The following is a 26,292-nucleotide window of genomic DNA, read 5'->3' as shown; positions in this document are numbered from 1 at the left end:
TGTACTTGGTAAGGTTGAATAAAGACACTCGTCCATCCAGTTCAACCTGTGTGGGTGTTCCTGTTACTGACCTTTTGCAAAGTTTATAGATTTCTGCTGCCAGCTTTGACCTCTGCTATGGTCATGGACCTTGCCTAGATTATGCCAGCTGTCTGGCGTTGTTCCACCAGAGTACCTATCGGTGGGTTCACCTTGTGTTTCCTTGGGTTGTCAACAACATTCAGGAGCCAGAATACACTGTATAGCTTTGTGTGTTAAGTCCTGGGGGCGACCTCATTCAGGTAAGCCTACAAAGTTAAAGGGAAGGGGGCTGCTAAAGATAAAGCTGCTTTTTAGTGGAGTGTCTGCATTTCTACATAGCAGCTATCCAAATCCACCTTTCCTAATCCTGACTTTGGAGCTGGAATATGACTTTTGGGCACTGGTTTCTGCATTGTGGTGCTTTCCAGACCATTGTGTACATCTAAAATTTAGCCTGAGGCATTGCCTCACCACGTGACCCTGGGCATCTTTCAACTTTCCAATGACCGCTGATTTTTTACTACGGAAAGGATTAATACTAAGGGACCAAGCTCTGACTTCATCCGCTGGGTGGAATGTTGTGCATGCAATCTTTTTCCTGCCATTAGGCATAGGGGAAGTACCATCCCTTTGCTGCTCCTGCTTAGCAAATTGCCACTTGAAACTCTAGCATTGGGATGAGCTCAGGCATGTTCAGATCCTAGTCTGAACCCGGCTGCTCTATCCTGCCAGGAAACATTTACTACTCAAGGTCAATCTCAAGCAGCCCAGGCATTACCTGTCCCGCAAATGCGCGTACACAAGGGGCATGTATACCGTTTCCTGACAGGATCGTTTAGGTGAGTTTGGACTTGGCTCAGAACCGCCTGATCTCATCCTTTCCCTGGTGTCTGGTTTATTCCTACTGCCTACAGGTTACTTCCAGCCTTCTGACCCTCTTTAGCACCAGTTAACCGAGTTTGTGAGTATCTGAGACTCACACTTTGGACTTAGTTGTCTCAGAGATTCACAGGTGTAACATGTTACATGTCAGTTTAGTTTAAGGGGTTCCCTGCAGACCGATGTGTTTGGTGGTGGGTGCCGCAATAGGCGCTCTTAAAGCGACAGTACTCTTTTCCAAATTGCAATATGCACTCCCAAACTGTGATATTACCCTCAGACCCACTCTGTGCGACTCCTGGACAGTCCAGATCGCAGGCGCTGGACCCGATTTCAGCAGCTCTGGAAAGCCTGGCGACTAAAGTTGATTTAGACATGAAAAAGGTTAATAGCCGAAAACGACCGCTGCCTTCTCCATCTATGGAGGTGTCCTTTGATTCAGAGGCTGAAGGGGTTGGCCCGGACGCTCCCCTAACTGAGGGGTTGCTGTCCTCGCAGTCAGATGGTGAAGAGGACCAGTCTTCAGCTGCAGCGCGGGAACGCGCTTTAGTGGAAGCCCTGATTATTTTAGTGTTAAGCATGTGTTGTGCCAAAACGCGTTAAACGCCGGTATCCTTTTGCTGAAAAGGTATCCAACCGTTGGACAGTGCCACCTAAAGTGGACCATCCTGTCTCCAGATTAAACAAATCTACCCTTGTGCCTTTGGTAGATTCCCCGATCTTTACGGACCCTGTGGATAGGCAGGTGGAATCCCTTTCCCGCCATCTTCACGTGTTGTCGGGTTCCATTTTGAAACCGGTGTTTGTGTCTGTTTTAGTCTCACAGATGGTGACAGAGTGGCTTAGGGGTTTGCGGGAGTCTTTGGACCCCGAGAATGTTGAAACAGCTGCAACTGTTGAACCAGGTGATCCAGGCTCTGGTGTTCCTGTGTGATGCGTCTATGGTTACGGCTCCCCTGGTGGCCAGGGTTTCGGCTGTGAGCATTGCCTTGAGATGCATGGTTTGGCTGAAGAGCTGGTCGGCTGACCAAGCTACTAAGAAGGCCCTAACTGACCTCCCCTTTTTGGGAAAGCGTTTGTTTGGCGACTCATTGGATGAGTTGATCAAAGGCTTAACTGGCGGGAAGAGTACTCTTCTTCCTCAATCCTCCAAGGTTAAGACTCCCTGTACTAAGTGGGGTCCTTCTTTTTCTCCTTACAAGCTTTTTTTCGTGCCTCCGGGGCGCAAGGAAAAGGTTAGCCGTTCAGAGCTTCTGGAGGGGCTAAAAAGCATTGGGGCAAGCAAGCCCAAGGCCGGTCAGTCAGGGGCTGCTGACATGCCCTCTTCAGCATGAAGCGGCGCCCTCACCCGGCTCACGGGGTGGGGGGGGGGCACCTGGGCTTCTTTTGGGAACCCTGGACTTCCTTCATTCAGGACAATTGGTTTAGTGAACTGATTTTTTTCCGGGTACAAGATCAAATTCTGGTCCCAGCCAGGGGACAGGTTTTTTCAGTCAAATCTTCACCTATCTCCAGAGCGTTTGAAGGATCTGCGGGAGGCTGTGCGAGATCTTCTAGCTCAAGAGGTGATTGTGCCGATTCCTCAGCAGGAACGCTCTCAAGGTTTCTATTCAGACCTGTTCACAGTACCCAGAAAAGAAGGCAAAGAGCAGGAAATTCTGGACCTCAAAGCTCGGAACCGCTTTGTGCAGGTGCAGAAGTTTTGTATGGAGTTTGTTCGGTCAGTGGTGGCATCATTGAATCAGGGGGATTTTCGTCAGCGGGGTACCTCAATTGTAGGATATCTGGACGATCTGTTGCGAGCAGTCTCCCACTCGGATCTGTTGGGCAATGGCTCTATCATGATTCAGACCCTTCAGAAATTCGGGTGGACAATCAATTTTAAAAATATCTGCTCTGACGCCTTCAGTACGGGTCACTTATCTGGGACTGACTCTCGACTCTGCTCTGGCGAGGGTCTTTCTCCCTCTGGACAAACTTCAGAAGCTGCAAAAAGCAGTCGGGTTACTGATGGAGACCGATTAGTCCTCCTTACGGGTTTGCATGCGGGCCCTGTGCCTGATGGTTTCGACCTTTGAAGCGGTCCCGTTTGCTCAGTCTCACTCGAGATCTTTGCAAAAGGAGATTCTGGTGGCTCCAGTCTCAGGGGAAGTCCTTCCTGCCTGTGTTTTGGACAGTGGTCACAACGGACAACAGCCTTTCAGGCTGGGGTGGAGTGCTGGGGAAGCTCTGTGCCCAGGGGATTTGGGCGTCGGAGGAGTCTTCCTTGCCGATCAATATTCTGGAGCTGAGAACGACCAAGCTCTGGCTACTTCACTGGACGAGTCTGCTACGCGGCTCTCCCGACTCGGATTCAGTCAGACAATGCCATGGCCGTGGCTTACTTCAATCAAGGGGGCACCGGGAGTGCTCTGAATTTCTGATTTGGACGGAAGCCAATTTTCCGGCTCTTTCCGCAGTCTACATTCTGGGTGTGGAGTATTGGCAGGCAGATTACCTGAGTCTTCAGGTGTTGGATCAAGGGGAATGGTCCTTTCACCAGGAGGTGTTTCATCTCCTGTGTGTCCGGTGGAGGACCCTGGACATGGATCTGTTTGCGTCTCGCCTCAACAGAAAAGTTCAGTTGTTTGTGGCCAGGTCTTGGGATCCTCTGGACGACGCCACAGATGCTCTGGTGGCTCCTTGGAGCCAGTATCGGCTGATTTATGCCTTTCCTCCGCTCATCCTCCTGCCGTGATTTCTTCGCCGGGTGGCAATGGAAGGCATTCCGGTCGTTCTAGTGGCACCAGACTGGCCTCAGCAGTCTTTGTATGCAGAGCTGGTAAAAATGGTCGTGGATTCTCCATGCGTCTTCCTCTGCGGGAAGATCTCCTTTCTCAAGAACCGATCTTCTATCCTGCTTTACGGTCGCTGGCTTTAACGGCTTGGCTTGTTGAAGGATAGAGGTCTCTCTGACTCCGGGATTCCGACTCTTTTTTGAAGGCCAGGAAGTCAACTTCCAGCAAAATCTATCATCGTACGTGGAAATCGTACATTTCATGGTGTGAATCGCTGCAACTGCACCCTTGTTTGTTTTCTGTAGCTAGGGTTTTGCCCTTTTTACAAAAAGGGGTTGAGCAGTGCTTGGCGTTGGGTACTTTAAGGGCCTTGGCTATTTACTTCCAACGTCTGTTGGCTACTAATAGCTTGATTCGCACTTTCATCCAGGGGGTGCTTCATCTGGCTCCTCTGAGGAGATCCCCGTTGCCGCCGTGGGATCTCAATCTGATTTTGTCTGTTCTTAAAAAGCCTCTTTTTGAGAATATTAGGGAGATTTCTCTGCTTTCCTTGTCACAGAAGTTTGCCTTCCTAGTGGCTACCACTTCTGCTCGCAGAGTTTGAGTTGGCGGCTCTATCCTGTCATTCTCCTTATTTGGTGGTCCACAGTGATAAAGTGGTCCTTCGGCCAAACCTGTCTTTTCTCCCTAAGGATGTGTCCGATTTTCATCTTAATGAAAACATTGTGTTGCCTTCCTTACGTCCTAAGCCTCAACATCCCAAGGAGATTGCCTTGCACTCTCTGGACGTGGTTCGGGCGATAAGGGTTTATCGGACGGTTACCGAGTCCTTTAGAAACTTGGACTCTCTCTTTGTCCTTCCGGACGGTCCTCGCAAAGGTTTGGCTGTGTCCGCTGCTACCATTTCGAGATGGATTAGGCAGATGGTTGTTCAGGATTATTAATTCAAGGGTCAGGTTCATCCTTTCCCTGTGAAGGCTCATTCTACTAGAGCAAAAAAGGGGGAGGGAAAATGGTGCTGCCTGGGGAAAAGGATGTATAGGAGGGTAAACTAGGTTGTGTATGAATAAAGTGCTTCAGTAATACAATAACCTAGATTCCATTAATTGCTAATTCATGGCAGTGCGAATAAAGGATAGATGAATAATAAAAAAAAACGAAATTAAGATAATGCCAATAATATAGTATAAGGTGACTGGTGCAAATAAAGTGCCCATGTGTGCCCAGTAATAGTGATTGCACAACAATATACTCCTTGAGCGACAGAAATGGTAAAAGTAATGGATAAATAAATAAATAAAAATAAAGGTGAATGTATGTGACACTATGCAAGGTGAACCATAGTGTTTGACATAATTTAAATGAATAAATATCTTAAAACCAATCAAATAAAGAGTAAACAAAGGATAACCATCCAAAAAGGTGTAATGGTGACTGAGTGAAATTAAATCAATGGTGGGTAGTGAAGTATTCACAATAAAAAGTCGGGTTACCCTGGACCCCACCTAGGAATTGGGATTCCAGGATTATCATCCGGACTGGGTATTCCCCCCAGAGGACCCCCTGATTACATCTTTGCCCAATACCCCTGTGTGGGGTGGGTCTGTCTGGTGAGTGCATCTATTACTAGAGGGATCACGAGCACTCGACCTTCACACCACCCCCAAGTACATTCTTGGAGATTCCACATGAGCATTGATCCCGCCACAAGATGTGCATGAATTTATGGACTTTTTATTGTGAATACTTTACTACCCACCATTGATTTATATTTCACTCAGTCACCATTACACCTTTTTGGATGGTTATCCTTTGTTTACCCTTTATTTTTTTGATTGGTTTCAAGATATTCATTCATTTAATTATGTCAAACACTATGGTTCACCTTGCATAGTGTCACATACATTCACCTTTATTTTTATTTATTTATCCATTACTTTTACCATTTCTGGGGCTATTTGCTCCTTGTCACTCAAGGAGTATATTGTTGTGCAATCTCTGTTACTCAGTCACTATTACTGGGCACACACATGGGTCTGGCCCAGATCGTTGCACTTTATTTGCACCAGTCACCTTATACTATATTATTGGCATTATCTTAATTTCGTTTTTTTCTATTGTTCACCTACCTTTATTCGCACTGCCATGATTTAGCAATTTATGGGACCTAGTTTATTGTATTACTGAAGCACTTTATTCATACACAACCTAGTTTGCCTCCTATACATCCTTTTCCCCAGGCAGCGCCATCTTCCCTAACCCCCCCCCTTTTTTTGCTTCATTTATTGATATAACCTTTGGGTTATATTTGAGGGAGGCTGCAGCTTATCCCCTTTACCTTAGCGTGGAACCCACTCTGTTTATTCATTCTACTAGAGCGCTGAGTGCTTCTTGGGTTTTTCACCATCAGGCCTTGGTTGTACAAGGTTGTTAGGCAGCAACTTGGTCATCTGTGCAAACCTTTACCAAATTTTACAAGGTGGAATTGTTGGCTTCTTCGGATACCTCTTTTGGTCACACGTTTTTGCAGGCTGCTGTTTCCTAAAATAATGTTTTTTTTTTTTTTTTTATTCTCTTAGGGGTCTTTTTACCTGGGTGTGCTCATGTTGTTTTGGTTGAGCTTTATGTTACCCAGTTGGCTAGGTTTAGCCTTTGGAGTTTACAGTACTTTCTGGTTGCGTTTTCCCATCCCTCAGGCCTATACTGCTTTTGGACCTCCCACACAGCTCATGAAGATGGCTGCGTCTGTCAATGGACGATAGAGAAAATACGATTTTTGTAAGATCTTACCGTAAAATCTTTTTTCTCTGATGTCCATTGACAGAAGCAGCACCCGCTCCTCTGAATTGGGGATGTTTGTCTTCACTGCTTGCAACTAAACTGATGTGCTGGGCTGTGTCTGTGAGGGTTATGTCTAGAGGGACAGCCCCGTGGGCGTGTATATGCTAAAACCTTGTACTAACGTACTGCCTATGCATAACCCACACAACTCATGAAGAGGAGGTTGCGTCTGTCAATGGACATCAGAGAAAAAAGATTTTACGGTAAGATCTTACAAAAATCATATTTTTTCCAGCTCATGTTTTTCAATTGATACACACTTAGTTTTTTCACTCACTTTATTTTTATTTTTATACCAATTCACTTGAATTCACTTGGTCCCTTCTCTCCTGTCACTACCTATTTTAAAGGGGTTCTGTTGTTCAATTTCTACTTTTCACATACTCTGGAGTTTTCTCTTTGTAATTGCTGAACATATCCTTTGGATATTACTATCTACACCCTGATTATCATCTACCTTCCATATTTCACATATATTACACATATACTATATTATTATTTTTTAGATCAATACGGGCTGGATGTGCCCATAATTTTTCCTTTCCATGGATCACATTTTAATCTTGGCCTGCCCCCTGGATATCTCCTTGACCTGGATTGGTTCTCCTGCCACAGCCCTGGGGGAGGCATGTGTCTGACACCCCTTCACCCCTTTTTTAGATGCTGGTCTCACTTGTTGAGCTGACCTGTGAGTTATCAGGTTTTTTTTTTTTTTTTTGTTATTTGGGATCATTTATTATTTTTATACAGGTTTCATATTTACGTTTACCTTCTTTTATATATAGATTGCATCGCACTCCTGATGAAACGGACAGGAGTCCGCTCGAAGCGCATGGTTTTAGGATGTTAAGATAATTTGTGTGTTCTATTTATATCAATCATGTATTGTGTATGTTTTTTACGCATATATAATCGTACTAGTTTACTATGAATTTATTTTATCAACTATATATCTTTACACGTCAGCTCTGTATTTCATGTTCTTACCATTTGGGAATTGTCATTAAGTACTTTATGATCATGGAATAATGATGTTTTGTTGGTTTTTTTTTTTTTTTTTTCAATAAATTCATTATTATATGCATTTTGTATACCAATTTTTTACAACATGGCCGGCCTCATTCAAAGTCCCATGACCTTTTTAATTTAGTCTGCATATATATTTAGGGATGGAGGCTTGCCACTGTGGATGCTTCGGGGTCACTATGTCTTTTCTATATACTTTATTGGAGAAGTTCAATCCCTGGGGCTACTGCCTGGCTCTTCATAACAGGTAGTTCCTTCCATGTTGGGAGATTCCACCTTGGGCAGGTTTCTTAGTTTGGAAACTGTGTTGCAGTGCCTTCACTTTCAGGAAGGAGTGGGAGTCCTTCCTGCAACAGGTGGATAATCTGATCCCTGTGACAGACAAGGCTGATGGTCTTGGCTGCACTGTGTTTCTGAAGGATCAATGATAGCCTGTGCACCAAGGGGAGAGGTTTGCATACCTCCAATATCCTTTGTGGCAGGCGTAAATCATCACACAGTGGTATCTTTGGCTCCCTATATTGCCAGCAGGCAGGACACCCTAGTTTTCTGCTGCAGGTACTCTCTGCTGCGGGCAGATTATGAATTTATGATTTCACGGGACCTATCTACATGGAAATAGGTTCTCCCTAGGCTAGTTCATAGGCTCTTTAGGCGAATCAGTACTGATCAAATTTCTGTACCTTTTTCAATGACTGTTTACACATCACTGGATCAGCAGGATCCTTCTGGAGGCCCCCAGTTTTGTCTCTTTATGTGCCAGAGAGGATGTGTCAGCCCCCAGTCTGGGGCTAAGGTCTAACTTTCATTTTTGCCTCCCATGTATCCTACTCCAGAGTTCGAACTCCAAAGTTTCCTCGTGATGTCGGGAGTAACTTTGCATCTCTTGTGGTCTGTTGTGTTGTGCTAATGCAGAATTTCTTGCCTAGCGAGGTTATTAGTTTGCTCAGGCGACCTCTTTAGTGACATAGGGGTAGATTTGCTAAAACTGGTGCAATCCTGTGCAGCTGTGCATGGTAGCCAATCCGCTTCTAACTTTAGCTTGCTCAATTAAGCTTTGGCAATAAAACCTGGAAGCTGATTGGCTTCTCTGCAGTGTTGCAACCAGATTTCACACTCTCGAGTTTTAGTAAATAGCCCCCATAATTTCCATACCCTTGATCCTAAATAGTTGTGTAAAGACCTTAGGCCCTCTTATGTAGACTGGTTTCTCTGTCGCTCATTGACAGACGTAGTCCTCCTTGATTAATATCAACTCGGGTTATACTGCCCTCTACAGGAGTAGGACTAGATAGGAAAGAAAACGTTCTTGCCACACCTTAGGGGCAGTCCCAGAGGGTATATCCTCTCTCTCTCTTTCTGCTACAGCAAATCAGTTTTTTTCTGTCTAGTTAGGAGTAAGGACCTAAGTTCCTTGCTGGGATCTTTGGTCCTGGCAAGATTTTTTAGAAATACTTTTTTAGGCAGCTTTTCTTCTCCAGTGTTCCTGTGAGATCTTCAAGCAAGTACGCTGAAACTGGGGGACGGGCTGGATGTTGAGATCCAGTGGTCACCCCAGTTCAGCCTGCGAGCGCGTGCAGGCCATAGCTCCGTGCTGGGCCGGCCGCGACATAGTCCCACTGGACGGGGACTGACCCTGCGAGTTAAACGTCTCGCCTGGACGCCAATGACCAGTTGCAAACTGAGTCACGGCGTCTGTATTGGTCGACAGCCCCCCCACCCTGGTGGAGAGGGGTTCTGTCAGGAGTTGGCGCCCGCCTGGTTCCGGTATGGTGAGTAGAATGTTCCCCCTCTCCCCCTGTCGGGTTTGTTGGTGGACGCGGGCCCCTCTCTGGGATGGTCGAACACTCAGTTTCTGGGTCCCCCCTCTATCCTATAACAGGTCACAGATCCCCCAATTTGAGTGCGATTTTGTGAATAAGAAACCAGGAGGCTTGTTTTGGGAGCTGACTATCTAAAGTCACTATATGACTGTAAGGGTGACTGAAGTCAGTGGCAGACTACTAAAAGGCATTACTATTGAGGTATAGAGGTATCCTACCTGTCATAGTGTGTATACAGGCCGATGCCTATGCCTGAGTTACTGCATCCGCAGGTCGCCATCCCTCCAGAAAGCCGGTCACTTCCACAGGCCGCACAGCCTCCCGCAGGCCGCACAGGCCGAGCGCACACTCCCGCAGGCCGCTCAGGCCGAGGACACCTCCCGCAGGCCGCTCAGGCCGAGGACACCTCCCGCAGGCCGCTCAGGCCGAGCGCACACTCCCGCAGGCCGCACAGGCCGAGTGCACACCTCCCGCAGGCCGCTGCTAGCTTGCAAGCCGCCGCTATCCTACACAGGCCGCCGCCATTTTCCTGCAGATCGCACGGGGCCGCCATATTGGCGTAGCCTCGTGTCTCTAGCATGGGGGCGGCCATGTTTGAGGTGACCAAACACCTCGAGGAGCTATGGGGAGGCGCCGGAAGGCGTGTAAGGGGCGCAGCCGCCTCCTTTTACCCGGGAAAGCAAGCCAAAGACTTCCTGTCTGTAACAGACAGGGCTGGAACAGGTTGTATTGAAACTTCTGAGCATCAAGTGGTGAGCCTTGGGGTATCTCTCTCACTCTGTAGGGGTCCAAAAGCAGGTAACACTGAGGGGCGCTGCTGCGCTGGGGGACTAAAGGGAAAAAAAAAAAAAAACGTTTTATTTTTTTGATTGCAATATTTTTTTCTGGCAAGTGTCTTGTATAATCATGGACCCTGCCACACATGTATCCCCACCTGATCCCCTCGAGGTGGCCGCAGGACCCTCCAGTTCAGAGTATTGATGCATTATCAGCAGTTTTGGAGTCTTTGGTATCCCGGGTGGAGAGGGCCTGTCAGGGACGGGGGTCAAGAAAGCGACCCCCGCCTACCCCTATTTCATCTGATACTTCAGAGTCAGATTCTGAGATGGTCATTGCAGCTGCAGGTCCCTCTGCAGGAGCTGTTGTCTCAGGTAATAATGCTCCCTCAGATAGTGAGGAAGGACGGTTCTACCTCCGCCATAGCACAAGAAGAAGCATTGGTGGACGCACTAGTTGTGTCTGTCCGGGAAACCTTGAGACTTGAGGTTACACCGGCAGAGGTAACCGAGATGGAAATTCCCTTTGGTACTAGTAAACCTACCAAGACGGCGAAGGTTTTTCCCTTAACCAAATGTTTTGGTAATAAAATTAAAGAGGAATGGGATCATCCGAAACGAATCCTTACTATTTCCAAACGCATTGCTAGACGCTATGCTTTTGAGGAATCCCTCATTAAAAAATGGACGGTACCACCAGTGGTGGATCCACCGATTTCCAGACTAAGTAAAGCCACTGTTATCCCGTTGGAGGACGCTCCGTCCTTTAAGGATCCGGTGGATCGAAAAGTGGAAGCGGAATCCCGCACCATTTTTTCCCTGATGGGGTCAACCTTTAGACCAGTGGTTGCCATTGGTTTAGTTTCACAAACATTGGCAGAATGGGCAAAATTGTTGCGCCATGACTTAAAGGGGAGAAGTATTCCCCAGGCAGCGTCTGATTTGATGGAGCAAATTATACAGGGATTACAGTTCGTCTGTGACGCAGCCCTGGATGCCACTCCCTTGTTAGCGCATGCATCGATGTCAGCAGTAGTCCTCAGACGTGTGCTGTGGTTAAAGTGTTGGTCGGCGGATCAAGGTTCCAAGAAAGCTTTGGCTAATCTCCCTTTTCAGGGGGATCGCCTATTTGGGGCCACCCTAGATGAGATCATAAAGGATGTCACTGGGGGCAAGAGCACTTTTTTGCCACAGACTGCTAAAGCTAAAGGACCTCGTAACAGGCGAGGACCTTTCTTTCAGCTCATAAGAGGTTCGTTCGCTCCGCTGGGGCGAGCGTGAAGGGCAAAGCCCCTTCAGGAGGTTTCAAAAGTCGCTGGTCGGGAAAACAAAACGCAGACTCAGCCAAACCTGAAGATAAGGCTAATACAGCCTGAAGGTGCGCCCCCACCCAGCTCAAGGGTGGGGGGGACGTCTTCACCGGTGTTCAGATCCAGGGCTTTCCTGAATCCCGGACTAAGGGGTTCAGGAGATCATACGATCAGGATACAAGATCGAGTGTCGATCACTTCTACCGGTGCGATTCTTCCCTTCCAACATTCATATGCTACAGGGAGCGGTAGTTCCCGTTCCTTGAGCAGAACGTTTTCTTTACCTTTTCCAAAGATCATTCGCAGTTCCCTCCAGGAATCGGATCCTGGTTGAGCGAGCGGACCAAGGAGTCTCTGGTCCGGTGACTTCGGTCTCTAATGCTCAGCCAGGAGAAGTCATCACTTCCGGTAGGAATTTAGTTTCTGATAAATGTGTGGGAACTGAGAGCGATCAGACTTTGTCTGATTGCCTGGACCAAGCAGCTCTAGGGCAGCCCAGTTCGGATCCAGTCAGACAATGTCATGGTGATGACTTGGGTCGATCACCAAGGATTTCACCACCTGTGTCTTAAGTAGGGCATCCCGCAGGTGGATCTGTTGGCATTTCGGCTCAACAGGAAGGCGCGGAGGTTGGTAACTCGCGCCCGCGATCCGCTAGCGGACGCAGCAGACGCGCTGAACGTCCCGTAGGGGCAGTATCAGCTACTATATGTCTTCCCCCCTCTCAAGTTACTGCTGAGATTTCTCCGCAGGATAGAGGTGGAGGGAACTCCAGTTATCCTGGAAATTCCGGGCTGGCCTCGTCAAGCCGGGTACGCCGACTTGGGCAGGCTAGTCGCAGACGCTCCTTGGAGACTTCTTCTCAGGGAGGATCTGCGGTCTCAAGGACCGATCTTCCATTGTGCTTTACAGTCGCTGGTTTTAACGGCCTGGCCATTGAGACCCAGGTACTGAAGGACAGGGAATTGTCAACTTCAGTTATTCCTACTCTAATTAAAGCAAGGAAAGCGACTTCTAGCAAATTCTATTATGGCACATGGAAGACTTATATTGCGTGGTGTGAATCTTTGGGATTTCCCCCACGTACCTATTTGGTGACCCGAATTTTGGCTTTTCTGCAAAGGGGGGTTGAGCAGAAACTATCCTTGAGCACCATCAAGGGTCAGGTTTCAGCGTTAGCAATCTTCTTTCAGAAGCCGCTGGCTACTCATTCCTTGGTGCGGAATTTCATCCAGGGGGTGCAGCACTTGGCTCCGCCAGTGCGCGCGCCCTTACCGCCCTGGGATCTTAATTTGGTTTTGTCGGTTGTGCAGAAACCTCCCTTTGAAAATATCAGGGAGATTCCCTTGCTTACGTTATCCCAGAAGGTGGCCTTCTTGGTGGCTATCACTTCTGCACGCAGGGTGTCAGAACTGGCTGCATTATCATGCCATTCCCCATATCTAGTGGTTAATAGGGATAAGGTAGTTCTTCATCCGAAGCCATCCTTTCTTCCTAAGGTGGTTTCAGATTTTCATCTGAATGAAGATATTGTGCTACCTTCCTTGTGTCCTAAGCTCAATCATCCTCGGGAATGTGCGTTGCATTCCTTGGATGTAGTTCGGGCAATCAGGGTATACCTGAAGACTACGGAGTCGTTCCGTAAGACGGATTCACTTTTTGTGATCACGGATGGCCCCAGAAAGGGGTTTCCTGCATCTGCCGCGACTATCTCCAAATGGATTAGACAGACGGTGGTACAGGCTTATTCTATTAAGGGTCGGAATCCTCCGTTCCCTGTTAAGGCGCACTCCACTCGAGCGCTCAGTACTTCCTGGGCCTACCGCCATCAGGCGTCAGTGGTCCAGGTGTGCAAGGCGGCTACCTGGTCGTCGGTGCATACCTTTACAAAATTTTATAAAGTTGATGTGATGGCATCGGCGGATGCCTCATTTGGCCGCAAGGTTTTGCAGGCCGCAATTTGAGGAGACCGGTGGTCTACCTCGAGGGTTTTTTTCCGGTGGATTTTCAGTTACATAGTACATAGTTACATAGTTACATAGTAGGTGAGGTTGAATAAAGACAATAGTCCATCCAGTTCAACCTGTGTAGGTGTGTGTGGCTGTAATCATCTCACATACCCCTGAATGTTCTGATCCTTGAGATGTAAGTCTAAAAGTCTTTTGAAAGCCACCATACTACCCGCAGAAACCACCTCTTGTGGTAGAGAATTCCACAATCTTGTAGCCCTAACAGTAAAGAACCCCCCACGTTGCCTGAGGTTAAAACGCTTCTCCTCTAATCGCATTGTATGCCCTCGAGTCCTCATGCAATCCCTTCGAATGAACAGCTTTTTTTCTAAGCTGGGATCCCCATTAAGATATTTTTAAATTGCTATCATGTCCCCCCTCAGACGTCTCTTCTCCAGGGAGAATAAATCGAGCGATTGTAGACGCTCTTCATAGTCAAGGTCCTCCAATCCCCTAATTAGTTTAGTTGCCCTTCTCTGGACTCTCTCCAGCTCCAACACATCCCTCCTGAGGACTGGCGACCAGAACTGGACAGAATACTCCAGATGCGGTCGGACCAGAGTTTTATAAAGTGGAAGGATTATAGTCTTATCTCTGGAATACATCCCTTTCTTTATGCATGCTAATATTCTGCTGGCTTTGGCAGCCGCCGCTTGACATGCTGTTGCCTAATCTATCATCAACCAAGACTCCCAGATCCTTCTCCATTTTTGATTCCCCCAAGGGTTCCCCTCCTAACGTGTATTGTGCTTTTATGTTTTTAGTCCCCAAGTGCAAAACCTTACACTTCTCCACGTTAAACCTCATTTGCCATGTCGTTGCCCACTCTGTAATTTTGTCCAGGTCATTCTGTAGGATATCTGCTTCATGCTGTGCAGTTATTGCTCTGGCCAATTTTGTGTCATCTGCAAAAACTGATATCGAACTACTGATCCCGACCTCAATGTTGTTTATGAATAAATTGAACAAGGTTGGTCCCAGGACTGAGCCCTGGGGCACCCCGCTTACTACCTCAGACCAGTCTGAGTATGCGCTGTTTATTACCACTCTTTGGACACGCCCTTTAAGCCAATTCCGTATCCAAGAGCAAACCCTGCTGTCAATACCTGCAGACCTTATTTTATAAATTAAGCGCTTGTGGGGAACTGTATCAAACGCCTTAGCGAAATCCAAGTACACCACATCCACTGGTCTCCCCCTATCTAGCTCACAGCTCACCTCCTCGTAGAATGTTAATAGATTGGTTTGACAAGAACGCCCATTTGTAAACCCGTGCTGATTACTGCTGATGATGTTGTTGTCTTTAGCAAACTCTACGATATAGTCCCTTATCATCCCCTCCAGAAGTTTACATACTATTGATGTCAAACTGACAGGCCTATAATTTCCCGGGATATGCCTCTGGCCCTTTTTGAATATCGGAATCACGTTAGCTTTCTTCCAATCCCCTGGTACATCTCCTGTCCTAATACTGTCAGCAAAGATCAGGAACAGTGGTCTGGATATAACCTTACTGAGTTCCTTGAGTACTCTCGGATGTACGCCATCCGGGCCTGGTGATTTGTTTGTGTTGAGTTTATCCAGCCTTTCCCTGATTTCACCCTCTGTTAGCCATAGTGGCAAGTCCTGTGTATTACTACTAACCAAACAGTCATGGTCAGTGTACCCCTCCGTTTCCTGTGTAAAGACTGACGAGAAAAAAGCATTCAGCACGGTTGCTTTTTCAGTGTCCTCTGTAACCATCCTCCCATCATTGTTAATTATGTGTGCAATATGCTCTGCCCTAGTTTTTTTGCTGTTGATATATTTAAAGAATTTCTTTGGGTTTTTTTTACTATCCTCCGCTATTTGTCTCTCAAAGTTGATTTTAGCCATCTTGATTTCTTGTTTACTTTTCTTATTTGCCTCCTTGTATTGCTCGAAAGTCGATACTGTGCCCTCTGATTTATACTTCTTGAAGGCCAATTTTTTTCCCCTAATAAGTTTTTTGACGCTACGGTTTAACCAGCCAGGTTTGGCTTTGTCTCTTCTAAATTTATTTCCCATAGGAATGCACTGCAAGATGCCTTTGCCCAATATGTTCCTAAAGCATTCCCATTTTTCCTCTGTGGTCAGGGATCCCAGGGTTTGGTCCCGGTTTACCCTTTCCATCAATGAGTACAATTTTGGAAAGTTTGCCCTTCTGAAGTTTAGGGTTCTTATGTTCCCCACTTGCCTTGTTATATTGTTATTTATACTAAATGTGATCATCCTGTGATCGCTATAGCCCAGGTTGTCCTGGACTCCTACCTGCGAGATTAGGTCTGGTCATTAGTGATCAATAGATCCAGGACTGCATTTTCTCTAGTCGGAGAATCCACCAACTGTGACATGTAATTATCCAGTAAGGTTTCCGTGAATAGGCGGGCCTTCTGTGAGTGTGTAGTCCCCTCGTCCCAGTCAATGTCGGGATAATTGAAGTCCCCCAATATGACGACTGATCCCAATTTTGCCACTTTACTCATTAGTGCTAAGAATTCCAGCTCTACCTCCTCCCCTTGGTTAGGTGGCCTATAGCAAACCCCCACAATTACTTTCCCCTTTTCTCCTTCCCTATGGAGTTCAACCCACACAGATTCTAAATCCATGCTCATCCCATCCGTAATGTCACTCCTTTCTATCACCTTTATATTGTTCTTGACATAGAGACATACCCCTCCCCCTCTTTTTCCTACCCTGTCCTTCCGATACACCGAATACCCTTGGATATTGGCCAGCCAGTCATGTGAGGGGTCGAACCAAGTCTCTGTTATTCCCACAAGGTCTATGTCCTCCTCATGTACCAATATTTCCAACTCATCCATTTTATTAGCTAGGCTCCTGGCATTAGCATATACCCCTCTTAGTTTTACGGAAGTTAAGCGCAATTGGCGGTTATGTTTATTCCTGTTTGGTCTGAGATTTTCCCGCACAGACCTGCCAATTGACATTGTGGACCTACTGTCGCTGCTGACCCTACAGCTGCCTTCAGTCCTCTGCTCCCTCCTGACTGACTCTACTTCTGAGCCCTCCCCCCTGTCTCCTAGTTTAAAAGCCCCTCCAACTTGGTGGCCATCTTTCTCCCCAAAAGAGCTGTACCGTCCCCATTAAGGTGCAGCCCATCCTTACTAAAGAGCCGGTAGCCGACTGAGAAGTCAGCCCAGTTCTCCAGGAACCCAAACCCCTCCTTCCTACACCAGTTCCTCAGCCACTTGTTAAGTTCCCTAATCTCCTCCAGTTGAGTCTCATCCTTTGATTGATGAGCCTTTAAAACTTCTAGTTGGCACCGGTTGGGCCTTCTAGATTGGATTTTGATTTCCATTATCCCACCCCTCATTTGTGGCACTGCTTTGGGACGTCCCGAGTTGATATTAATCAAGGAGGACTACGTCTGTCAATGAGCGACAGAGAAAAATGGATTTTTGTAAGATCTTACCGTAAAATCCTTTTCTCTTAAGCTCATTGACAGACGTAGTACCCGCCCCTCTGTTTTTTGAGTTGGGTTGGGTTAAATTCTCTAAACACTGCTTTGTGACATAACTGATTTGCTGTAGCAGAGAGAGAGAGGATATACCCTCTGGGACTGCCCCTAAGGTGTGGCCAGAACGTTTTCTTTCCTGTCTAGTCCTACTCCTGTAGAGGGCAGTATAACCCGAGTTGATATTAATCAAGGAGGACTGCGTCTGTCAATGAGCTTAAGAGAAAAGGATTTTACGGTAAGATCTTACAAAAATCCATTTTTTTCTCACCTGGACCTATTTTTTTTTTTTTCTATGCAAGAAGAGAATTGCCTGGAGAATGACTCAACGGAACCACATCCCAATGTGAATAGGCAGGAAAGTCAACCCGCAAAGGGGAAGAAAATGGGGATTTTTGAGGTGCCAATAAGCGTAACGTCAGAACATGATTTAAAACATACAAGTTTTATTTTAATAGTTAAAAGAAATTAGCCATAAAGTAGACAGACATACAACCTAATTAAAATCAGTTAAATTTTGCTGTATAATCCGTGCGGTTTTCCATTCCTCAGTTAAACTGTTTTTGAATGCCACAACTGTATCTGATGTCCTGTGTCCGTTTAATGGAGAAAGAAAATGGGACTATTGTACTTAGATATAAAATCCAATTCTCCTTTAGACAGCAGTTAAACCCGATTGTATTTGAATTCCTATGTCCTTCATTTGACAAGGATTTTACAGTATGCACAAAAATCATGTTTTTGTGAGCTAAATCCAGCATCCTATAGACATTGCTTGAAGAGTTTGATGTGAACGAACTCGAGTGCCCTGCACAGAGCCCTGTCCTTGAACCAACTAACACCTTAGTAATGAACTGGAATGTTGATTGCGAGCTAGGTCTTCTCGTCCAGTATCAGTAACTGATCTCACAAATTTTGTCTGAATGGGCACAAATTCCCACAGACACACCCCAAAATCGTATGGAGAATTCTAAAAGGTTACGAAAGCCTTAAAAGCCCTGTTTTTGGAACCAAGATATCCAACAAGCTTAGAAGTGCGATGGTCAGGTATCCATGAACTTTTGGCCCGTGTGTGTGTTTTATTGATAGATATGTATACAGTGTGTGTGTGTGATATTCAGTATATAGACATACGCATGTATAGTAAACTTCACTGGCAGTTATCTGTAAGACTGCAGAGCAGCAAAGGAAAAAGACAGCCATAGCATTATGATCGCTTACAGGTAAAGTGAATAACCTTGATAATCTTGTTACAATGGCATATGAAAGTGAGCGGGATGTTTTCGGTAACAAGTAAACATGTTGTCCCTAAAGTTGCTTTGTTGAAAGCAGAAAAAATGGGCAAGCGTAAGGATTTGATAAAAACGTTGAGTCAATACTTAGTGGACAAAGGAAGCAGCTAGCACCAGACAATAATATCAATGTGTATAAGAAGGTCACCAATTTCTGAACATATGGTGCATAAATTCATCCTTTAACTTCATTTAAGATGTGTAAATTAAACTGTAAAAATCCACCATGCCAAAACCAATTTTTTTACAACATATTCTTTTTGTGGGTGGAACCAACTGCAGAAAATTAGAGCACCCACATCCTAATTGAGAAATGTAAAATGGAATGTGAGAACTAGGGACTTTTTAGGTGCACAGAGAAAATAGACCGAACAGAACTTAACGAAAAGCCAAGAAGGAAAAGGCAAAGAAAAAATCAAATATATATTAAACCTATACCAATGTATTTATTCCAAAATGTTAAAAACCTCAATTAAAAAAAAAAAACTCTGTGTTCAATTTGCATATTACTATGCTTTAATGACCGGTTTCGCCTTGTCAGCTTCTTCAGAAAAAGTGTAGATGTTAATCTGGCTAGATAAACAAATAAAAAATATGATAAGTACAATAATATATACACAAATACAAATTTACCACAAACAATCTTATTTAAATCTCAATGTAGCCCATGAAACTCAAAAATGCAAAGAATTATCTATACCTGCGGTGCAGAACACACACCGTGAAACAAGTGATGTGAATCTACCCCCAAGGGCCCCACAGCACACGCTGAATTTGACAGAAAAAGTCACCATGATGGGTCACCCACAGGAGGGAGGTAGCTGGCCGATAAAGCAAGCATTGGACCTGTCAATAACAATTGGTAACTCAAAGGATGTATTCTAATATAGTAGAAAAAAAAGGGATAAAATAGTTAAATTGTCGTTTATGACCCACAATATCCACTTACAGAAATCATCCAACCTCAAAGGTGAGTTCATGCGTATAGAGCCTTCAGGGACAATATTTGATACCAAGCCAAAAAAGGTAACCGTTCGACCCCACAGTGCTTATAGACAGGAGCCTGCAGTTTTGTCTCTTTAAGGAGTATGAACACCTTGATACAAAAAGGAAGAGGACCACATGAGGTAAAACCTAACCCGGAGAGACAAAAAAATCCCAAATTAGTTGTCCCATAAACAAAGTAATGTATCCCCTTCCCAGGCCATCCACTAAGGTTGCATTATATATCTACCTTAATCAGTCTACCAAGCACTCAAAGTAAGTTCATTGGTCCAGCATGAGAAGCTAGTGTGTATGTGTGCCATTTATGCCTCCCCCCACCCCGCTGACGAATCACGTCTGCGGACGCTATGTCAGGGATACAGCTCAAGTCCTCATCTTCCGCCGGCCTCCCAACCCTGTCCGTAGAGGCGCGGTCTGGGATGACCGAGCCGATCCACGAGACTGGGAGGGAGGCAGAAGGAGGAGAGGACTTGCAAACAGAGCCATGACCAGGGGCCGTGTCCTCACACACCAGGCCCAAACCCCAGATGGGCGGCACCCAGGTAAGTCACGTCAGAGCCCTGACATGTCATAGGATAGGCAACGAAAGTCGCCATGGCTACACCAGGCGCCTCGGGCGTCCGTACGGGGACCCCAGTTACAGCAGATCTTACCCATCAGCAAATACCCGATCCCCCACTGGACACACCCAATAGCACCTGCAATGCGCGCAACACCACAGGAAAGAACATTCCACATATAGTGAACAAGGCTGCATTGATTAGAATGGTTTATCCTTTATATGAACTTATGACAACAAATTGTGTAAACTCCTGAAACATGGTGTGCATAAATAAAACAAGAATAATTGAACAATTGTACAGTAAATAACCAAGTATTGCCATTGATATACATATAAACATAGCAACATGTCATGTTACAATATAAGTTAGTGACACCCTTAATTTGATAAGAATGGCCAAATATCCCACCAGAAGCAAAGAGATAGGGAGAGAAATTGAAGGAAAATCAGAGCTAATTGTAGTAAAAGAAGCAGAGGCCTAAATCAGCTCAATTAGAGGAAGAGCTTATAGCTAATTCCTTCAATTAAACCTGGATATTGGTGCCATGTAAGGAATATATCCATTGGGTTTTAATATGTTATAATTTTTTATCAATATCACCCCCTCTGTCATCTGCTGAAACATGTTCAAGGGCATAAAAACCAAAGGAACTGAGGTCAAAGTGATTGTATAAACCTATATGTCTGCTTATAGGGGTTTCCATTTTTTTATTTTTGATCAGAGATACATGATCTCTGATTCTTTTAAAGAAAGGGTGTTTGCTTTTACCTATGTACAATGCGTCGCATTTACATTTAAAGATGTACACCACACCTATTTTTTGGCATGTTAGACTATGTTTGGGGGTCCATATGGAGTTATTGGGAAGTACAATTTCCCTGCCCTTCATGATAAAGGGACAGTAGTTGCATTTACCACATGGGAAAGATCCTGTAGATGGATTTTTTTTTGGAAAATCTACTCTAAGATGACTCCGCACTAGGCTATCTCGAAGTGACTTTGAACGTTTGTATGTAATTTTAGGATAGGGTTTGATGTATTTTTGGATCTTTTGATCTGATGTCAACAAATACCAATATTTTTTATATCTATAGCTTTGAATTTATGATGTTGCCTATTATATCTTGTTACAATTCTAGTGGTCATGGGTTGCGTATTTCTCTTGGATTTGTAGATAAGTGATCTCCTATCCTGGGCCTTAGCCCGATTAAAGGCCTTTTCAAGCTGGTTTTACTGTAGCCTCTGGCCAAAAGTCATTGGTGTAGGGAATTAGCCTCTCTGTGGAAGTCTGTATCCAGAGTACAATTTCGCCTGAGTCTCAAAAACTGACCATATGGAATACTTTGAATTAAGAATTGCGGATGCGAACTAGTCGCATGTAAAATCGTGTTGCCGGCTGAAGGCTTCCTATATAAAGTGGAACAAAGTTGGCCATCTTTATTGATAAAAATTTCTACATCTAAAAAGGTAATTCTCTGTTGATGATAACTGTATGCAAATTTTAATTTGTATGTCATTTCCAAATTCCCTAAAAATAATAAAAGATAATTTTTTGACCCTGCCCAAATCATGAAAACGTCATCTATATATCTATGCCAGGATATTATGTTGTTAAGTGATGCAGTGTACTACGCCCAAAAAAAGATCCCCCCCCCCCAGATACAGGTTCGCATATGAGGGAGCACATTTGGCCCCCATAGCGACCCCTTGCATCTGGAGGAAGTGGGAACGTTTATACATGAAAACGTTGTGTAAGAATGAATTCAAAAATTTGAATAATGAAGTTATTGTATTCCCATGCCTCATGGCCTCGTTCCTTTAGCTGTTCCCCTATAACTTGTATACTCCATGCATGTGGGATAGAATTGTATAAGCCCTCTACATCAATGGCCACGAGCCAGGCATCTGCTGGAATCTGTAGACCATCAATCAGTCGTTTTTAAAAGATCAATAGTGTCTCTAACATAAGAAAAGAGAGCCTTCACATGCGGAAAAGGTACTCCTCTACCGTACAGCTTGCATTTTCAGTTAGTGAGCCGCAGCCAGAGATTATTGGGCGGCTGGGGGGGGGGAGGTTGGTGTTGCGCTTGTGAATTTTGGGTAGGGCATAGAAGGTCGGTGTTCTTTGGATTGGAATTGTTCAAATATCTCAGTGTGTCTGCATTAATTAGGCCTTGTTGAAAGGCACCTGTTCTAATGTTTTTAAATTTAGAAATGCTAGATTGCACAAAGGAGGGCGGTACTGATCTGTACCATTCTTTATTTTAAATTATATTAGAACACATTTTTTCATAATCGGAGACATTCATGATTACTAGATTTCCACCTTTATCTGAAGGCTTGATAACAATCTCACGATTGTTTTCCAATTACCTAATTGCCTGTCTATGGGTTTGAGAGATATTATGAGAAGGCCCCGACTTCCAATTTGTGTTTTCAATTGCTTTGGTTACCTGAATTACAAATGCCCAAATATTAGCGTTTCCTTGGAGAACCGGAAAGGATTTAGATTTAGGTTTGTATGTGTTCTGTACCGCAGGTATACAGTCAAATATTGGGACATCGACACAATTCTAATCTTTTTGGCTCTATACACCACCACAATGGTTTCGAAATGAAACAAACAAGATGTGCTTTAACTGCAGACTTTCATTTTCATTTGAGGGTATTTACATCCAAATCAGGTGAACGGTGTAGGAATTACAACAGTTTGTATATGTGCCTCCCACTTTTTAAGGGACCAAAAGTAATGGCACAATTGGCTGCTCAGCTGTTCCATGGCCAGGGGTGTGTTATTCCCTCATTATCCCATTTACCAGGAGCAGATAAAAGGTCCAGTGTTCATTTCAAGTGTCCTATTTGCATTTGGAATCTGTTGCTGTCAACTCTCAATATGAGATCCAAAGAGCTGTCACTATTAGGCTGAAAAAACAAAACAAACCCATCAGAGAGACAGCAAAAACATTAGGTGTGGCCAAATCCACTGTTTGGAACATCCTTAAAAAGAAAGAACGCACCGGTGAGCTCAGCAACACCAAAAGACCCGGAAGACCACGGAAAACAACTGTGGTGGATGACCGAAGAATTCTTTCCCTGGTGAAGAAAACACCCTTCACAACAGTTGGCCAGATCAAGAACACTCTCCAGGAGGTAGGTGTATGTGTGTCAAAGTCAACAATCAAGAGAAGACTTCACAAGAGTGAATACAGAGGGTTCACCACAAGATGTAAACCATTGGTGAGCCTCAAAAACAGGAAGACCAGATTAGAGTTTGCCAAACAACATCTAAAAAAGCCTTCACAGTTCTGGAACAACATCCTATGGACAGATGAGACCAAGATCAACTTGTTCCAGAGTGATGGGTAGAGAAGAGTATGGAGAAGGAAAGGAACTGCTCATGATCCAAAGCATACCACCTCATCAGTGAAGCATGGTGGTGGTAGTGTCTTGGCGTGGGCATGTATGGCTGCCAATGGAACTGGTTCTCTTGTATTTATTGATGATGTGACTGCTGACAAAAGCAGCAGGATGTATTCTGAAGTGTTTCGGGCAATATTATCTGCTCATATTCAGCCAAATGCTTCAGAACTCATTGGACGGTGCTTCACAGTGCAGATGGACAATGACCCGAAGCATACTGTGAAAGCAACCAAGAGTTTTTTTAAGGGAAAAAAAGTGGAATGTTATGCAATGGCCAAGTCAATCATCTGACCTGAATCCGATTGAGCATGCATTTCACTTGCTGAAGACAAAACTGAAGGGGAAAATGCCCCAAGAACAAGCAGGAACTGAAGACAGTTGCAGTAGAGGCCTGGCAGAGCATCACCAGGGATGAAACCCAGTGTCTAGTGATGTCTATGCGTTCCAGACTTCAGGCTGTAATTGACTGCAAAGGATTGGCAACCAAGTATTAAAAAGTGAAAGTTTGATTTATGATTGTTAATCTGTCCCATTACTTTTGCCCCCTTAAAAAGTGGGAGGCACATATACAAACTGTTGTAATTCCTACACCGTTCACCTTATTTGGATGTAAGTACCCTCAAATTAAAGCTGAAAGTCTGTAATTTAAGTACATCTTGTTTGTTTCATTTCAAATCCATTGTGGTGGTTTATAGAGCCAAAAAGATTAGAATTGTGTCGATGTGCCTATATTTATGGACCTGACTGTAGATAATTGTTTGCATTTTTGAGTTTCATGGGCTGCATTGAAATTTAAATAAGATTGTGGTAAATTTGTATTTGTGTATATATTCTTGAACTTCTATTTTGTATTTGCTTATTTCTTCTCACATCCTGCTTTGGGTATTGGACAGGAAGAGAAGGGGAATCTCTCCAATGTGACACAGATGGCAAAAAATAAACTGACAGGGCTTATGACCCTCCCTTATTCGATCCAAAGTGAAAAAACATTTTGCCTATAGTTCTACTTTAATGCTGGTTCCGATGGAAAGGTGTCAGAAAACACAAAGCATAGTAGTTTGTTGTGTATGGGGCTGCGTAGCCACAGACTGGTCAGGGTGTCCACACTGACCTGTGTCCACAACCAAAACCACCTACAATAGGCATGTGAACATCAGAACTGAACCATGGAGGAATGGAAGAAAGTGGTCTGGTCTGATGAATTGTGTTTTCTTTGACATTGTGCAGATGGCGAGGTGCATGTGTGTCATTTACCTGTGGAAGAGATGCACTATGAGAGAAGAAGCAATCCTGCTACTGATAGTTTGGTGCCAGTTACTACAGCATACCTTCAGAGGTCTAGTGGGGTTCTTGCTTTAATGGGTCAGGTTTCTTTTGGCAGGAACTTTGGACCTATTCAATATTAAGTTGGTGGTCATAATGTTATCTGTTGCTGATCATTGTATGTTTGGATGCGCTTATAATTAAGTGCTGCAGCACATTTTTAGTGGAAGGCCTTAGTTCTATTTTAATGTGCTAAACATTGGATGTGCACCTTTTAAATAACACAATACACCATATTGCATGGCATGTGCATTGTGGTGTGCTAGAGTGCTGCTGTGTTGCCCGCTTCTGTAACAGTGCGTTCAGGTGCCACTCAAACTGAATCACAAGGCACAGTGGTATGCATGTTGCTGTGCTATCCAGCAACGGGTGTTAAATTGCTCATTACTATAACAAAACAATGTGAAGTAGGCCCTAATATAGAAGCGTTTTAAATAAATACGGTTTGCATTATTTATGAAAGATACTCACTAAAGTTATTTTTGTTTCGTTTGCAGGAACATGGACCCTCCAATCTGGTATGACACTGATGTGAAGCTGTTTGAAATCCAGAGAGTTTAAACATTAGCTGTCGAATATCCATATATGCTCAGTACCTGTCATACATATCTGAAGCCTTGTCATAGGATCTTTCACCCCCCTCCATGAATTTCAATGTACTTGACCAAAAGCATACTAAATCACTTCATAAAAACATATCATACCTCCTGCATTTCTAAAAAGCTTTTTATTTCCCATTTTTGTTTTTATGTTGATTTTTGATTGGGGTTAGATAAATATCTTAACTGCTGAACTACAAATCCCAGTTTGCTCTAGCAGCATGCTAGCATGCTGCTACTCCTAGTTCAGTGCTTGGTAGAAGGTGGTTTATATAGGTTTAATTTGCAGAATGGTTTCCCTCTTCTTTAACATTTTGCACATTACCTGTATGTGGGCGAGGTCCTGTGTACCAATCTCACACTCGGTGGCACTCCACGACTTTGTGAATCCAGATGTAATGTATTAAATTATATTAATAAAATAGTCTATGGATATAAATTGACTGTGTGTACATTTGGGTTGAAAATCAAGTTCTTTGGCTGCTCTATTAATCTATTATTTTTATTTCTGAGTTAATTACTATGACATTTATAGGCAGGGGTGGCATTTGTATATTTTCTTTCTTTGTGTGTGTGTTGTGCTTTTTATGTTCTGGAGCTGGTTTGGATAAATACTTTCCCAGTCAAGGCAACCCATGCATGCTTCATTTTATTTTCATCAACCAGTTAATTGAACCAAAAAGAAAATTAGCGGATTACCCCATCGACACACTTGATGAGGGAATCACTGATGCTGAGTTATTGTATTCTGACAATGGGGAGACTTCCCTGCTATCAGAATACACCGATCAGCACTGCCAGCTATAACCGGCAGCACTGAACGATTGGGAAAAACCTGACAGGCTGGTTGTACCGAAGTCTATCAGTGGATTGACTTCTATACAACCAGCCTGCCCATACATGGATCCAAATTTGGTTGGTTCCTGCTGAACTGGCTGAATTTTGATCCATGTATGGCCTGCTTAAATCTTCTACCAAGTTCTTGTTTGCACAGGATAATGTGCAGATATTTTAAAGTACAGTGTGCATTAAAGCCAACTGATAATTCAGCACATCTCTCTGAGTATTACTTTTCGCTAGATAGCTACTTGGGCAGCAAACATAGTTTACCTTAGAAATCTGTAGAACAAAA

At 44.4% G+C, this 26,292-nt stretch overlaps 1 protein-coding gene across 1 annotated transcript in view; it reads left to right on the top strand.

The window, feature by feature from the left end:
• Positions 1-25,254, top strand: part of HID1 (HID1 domain containing) — a 283,981-nt gene extending 258,727 nt beyond the window's left edge. The window contains exon 19 of the mRNA XM_082271220.1: positions 25,059-25,254. Within this exon, the coding sequence (XP_082127346.1) occupies positions 25,059-25,122 (64 nt within the window). The 3' untranslated portion in view covers positions 25,123-25,254. The remainder of the gene's footprint in view (positions 1-25,058) is intronic.
• Positions 25,255-26,292: the final 1,038 nt, after the last annotated feature.

The sequence above is a fragment of the Pelophylax lessonae genome (genome assembly GCF_965119305.1).
Source record: "Pelophylax lessonae genome assembly, chromosome: 11".
Lineage (NCBI taxonomy): Eukaryota > Metazoa > Chordata > Amphibia > Anura > Ranidae > Pelophylax > Pelophylax lessonae.
This window is presented reverse-complemented; position numbering and strand designations above follow the sequence as displayed.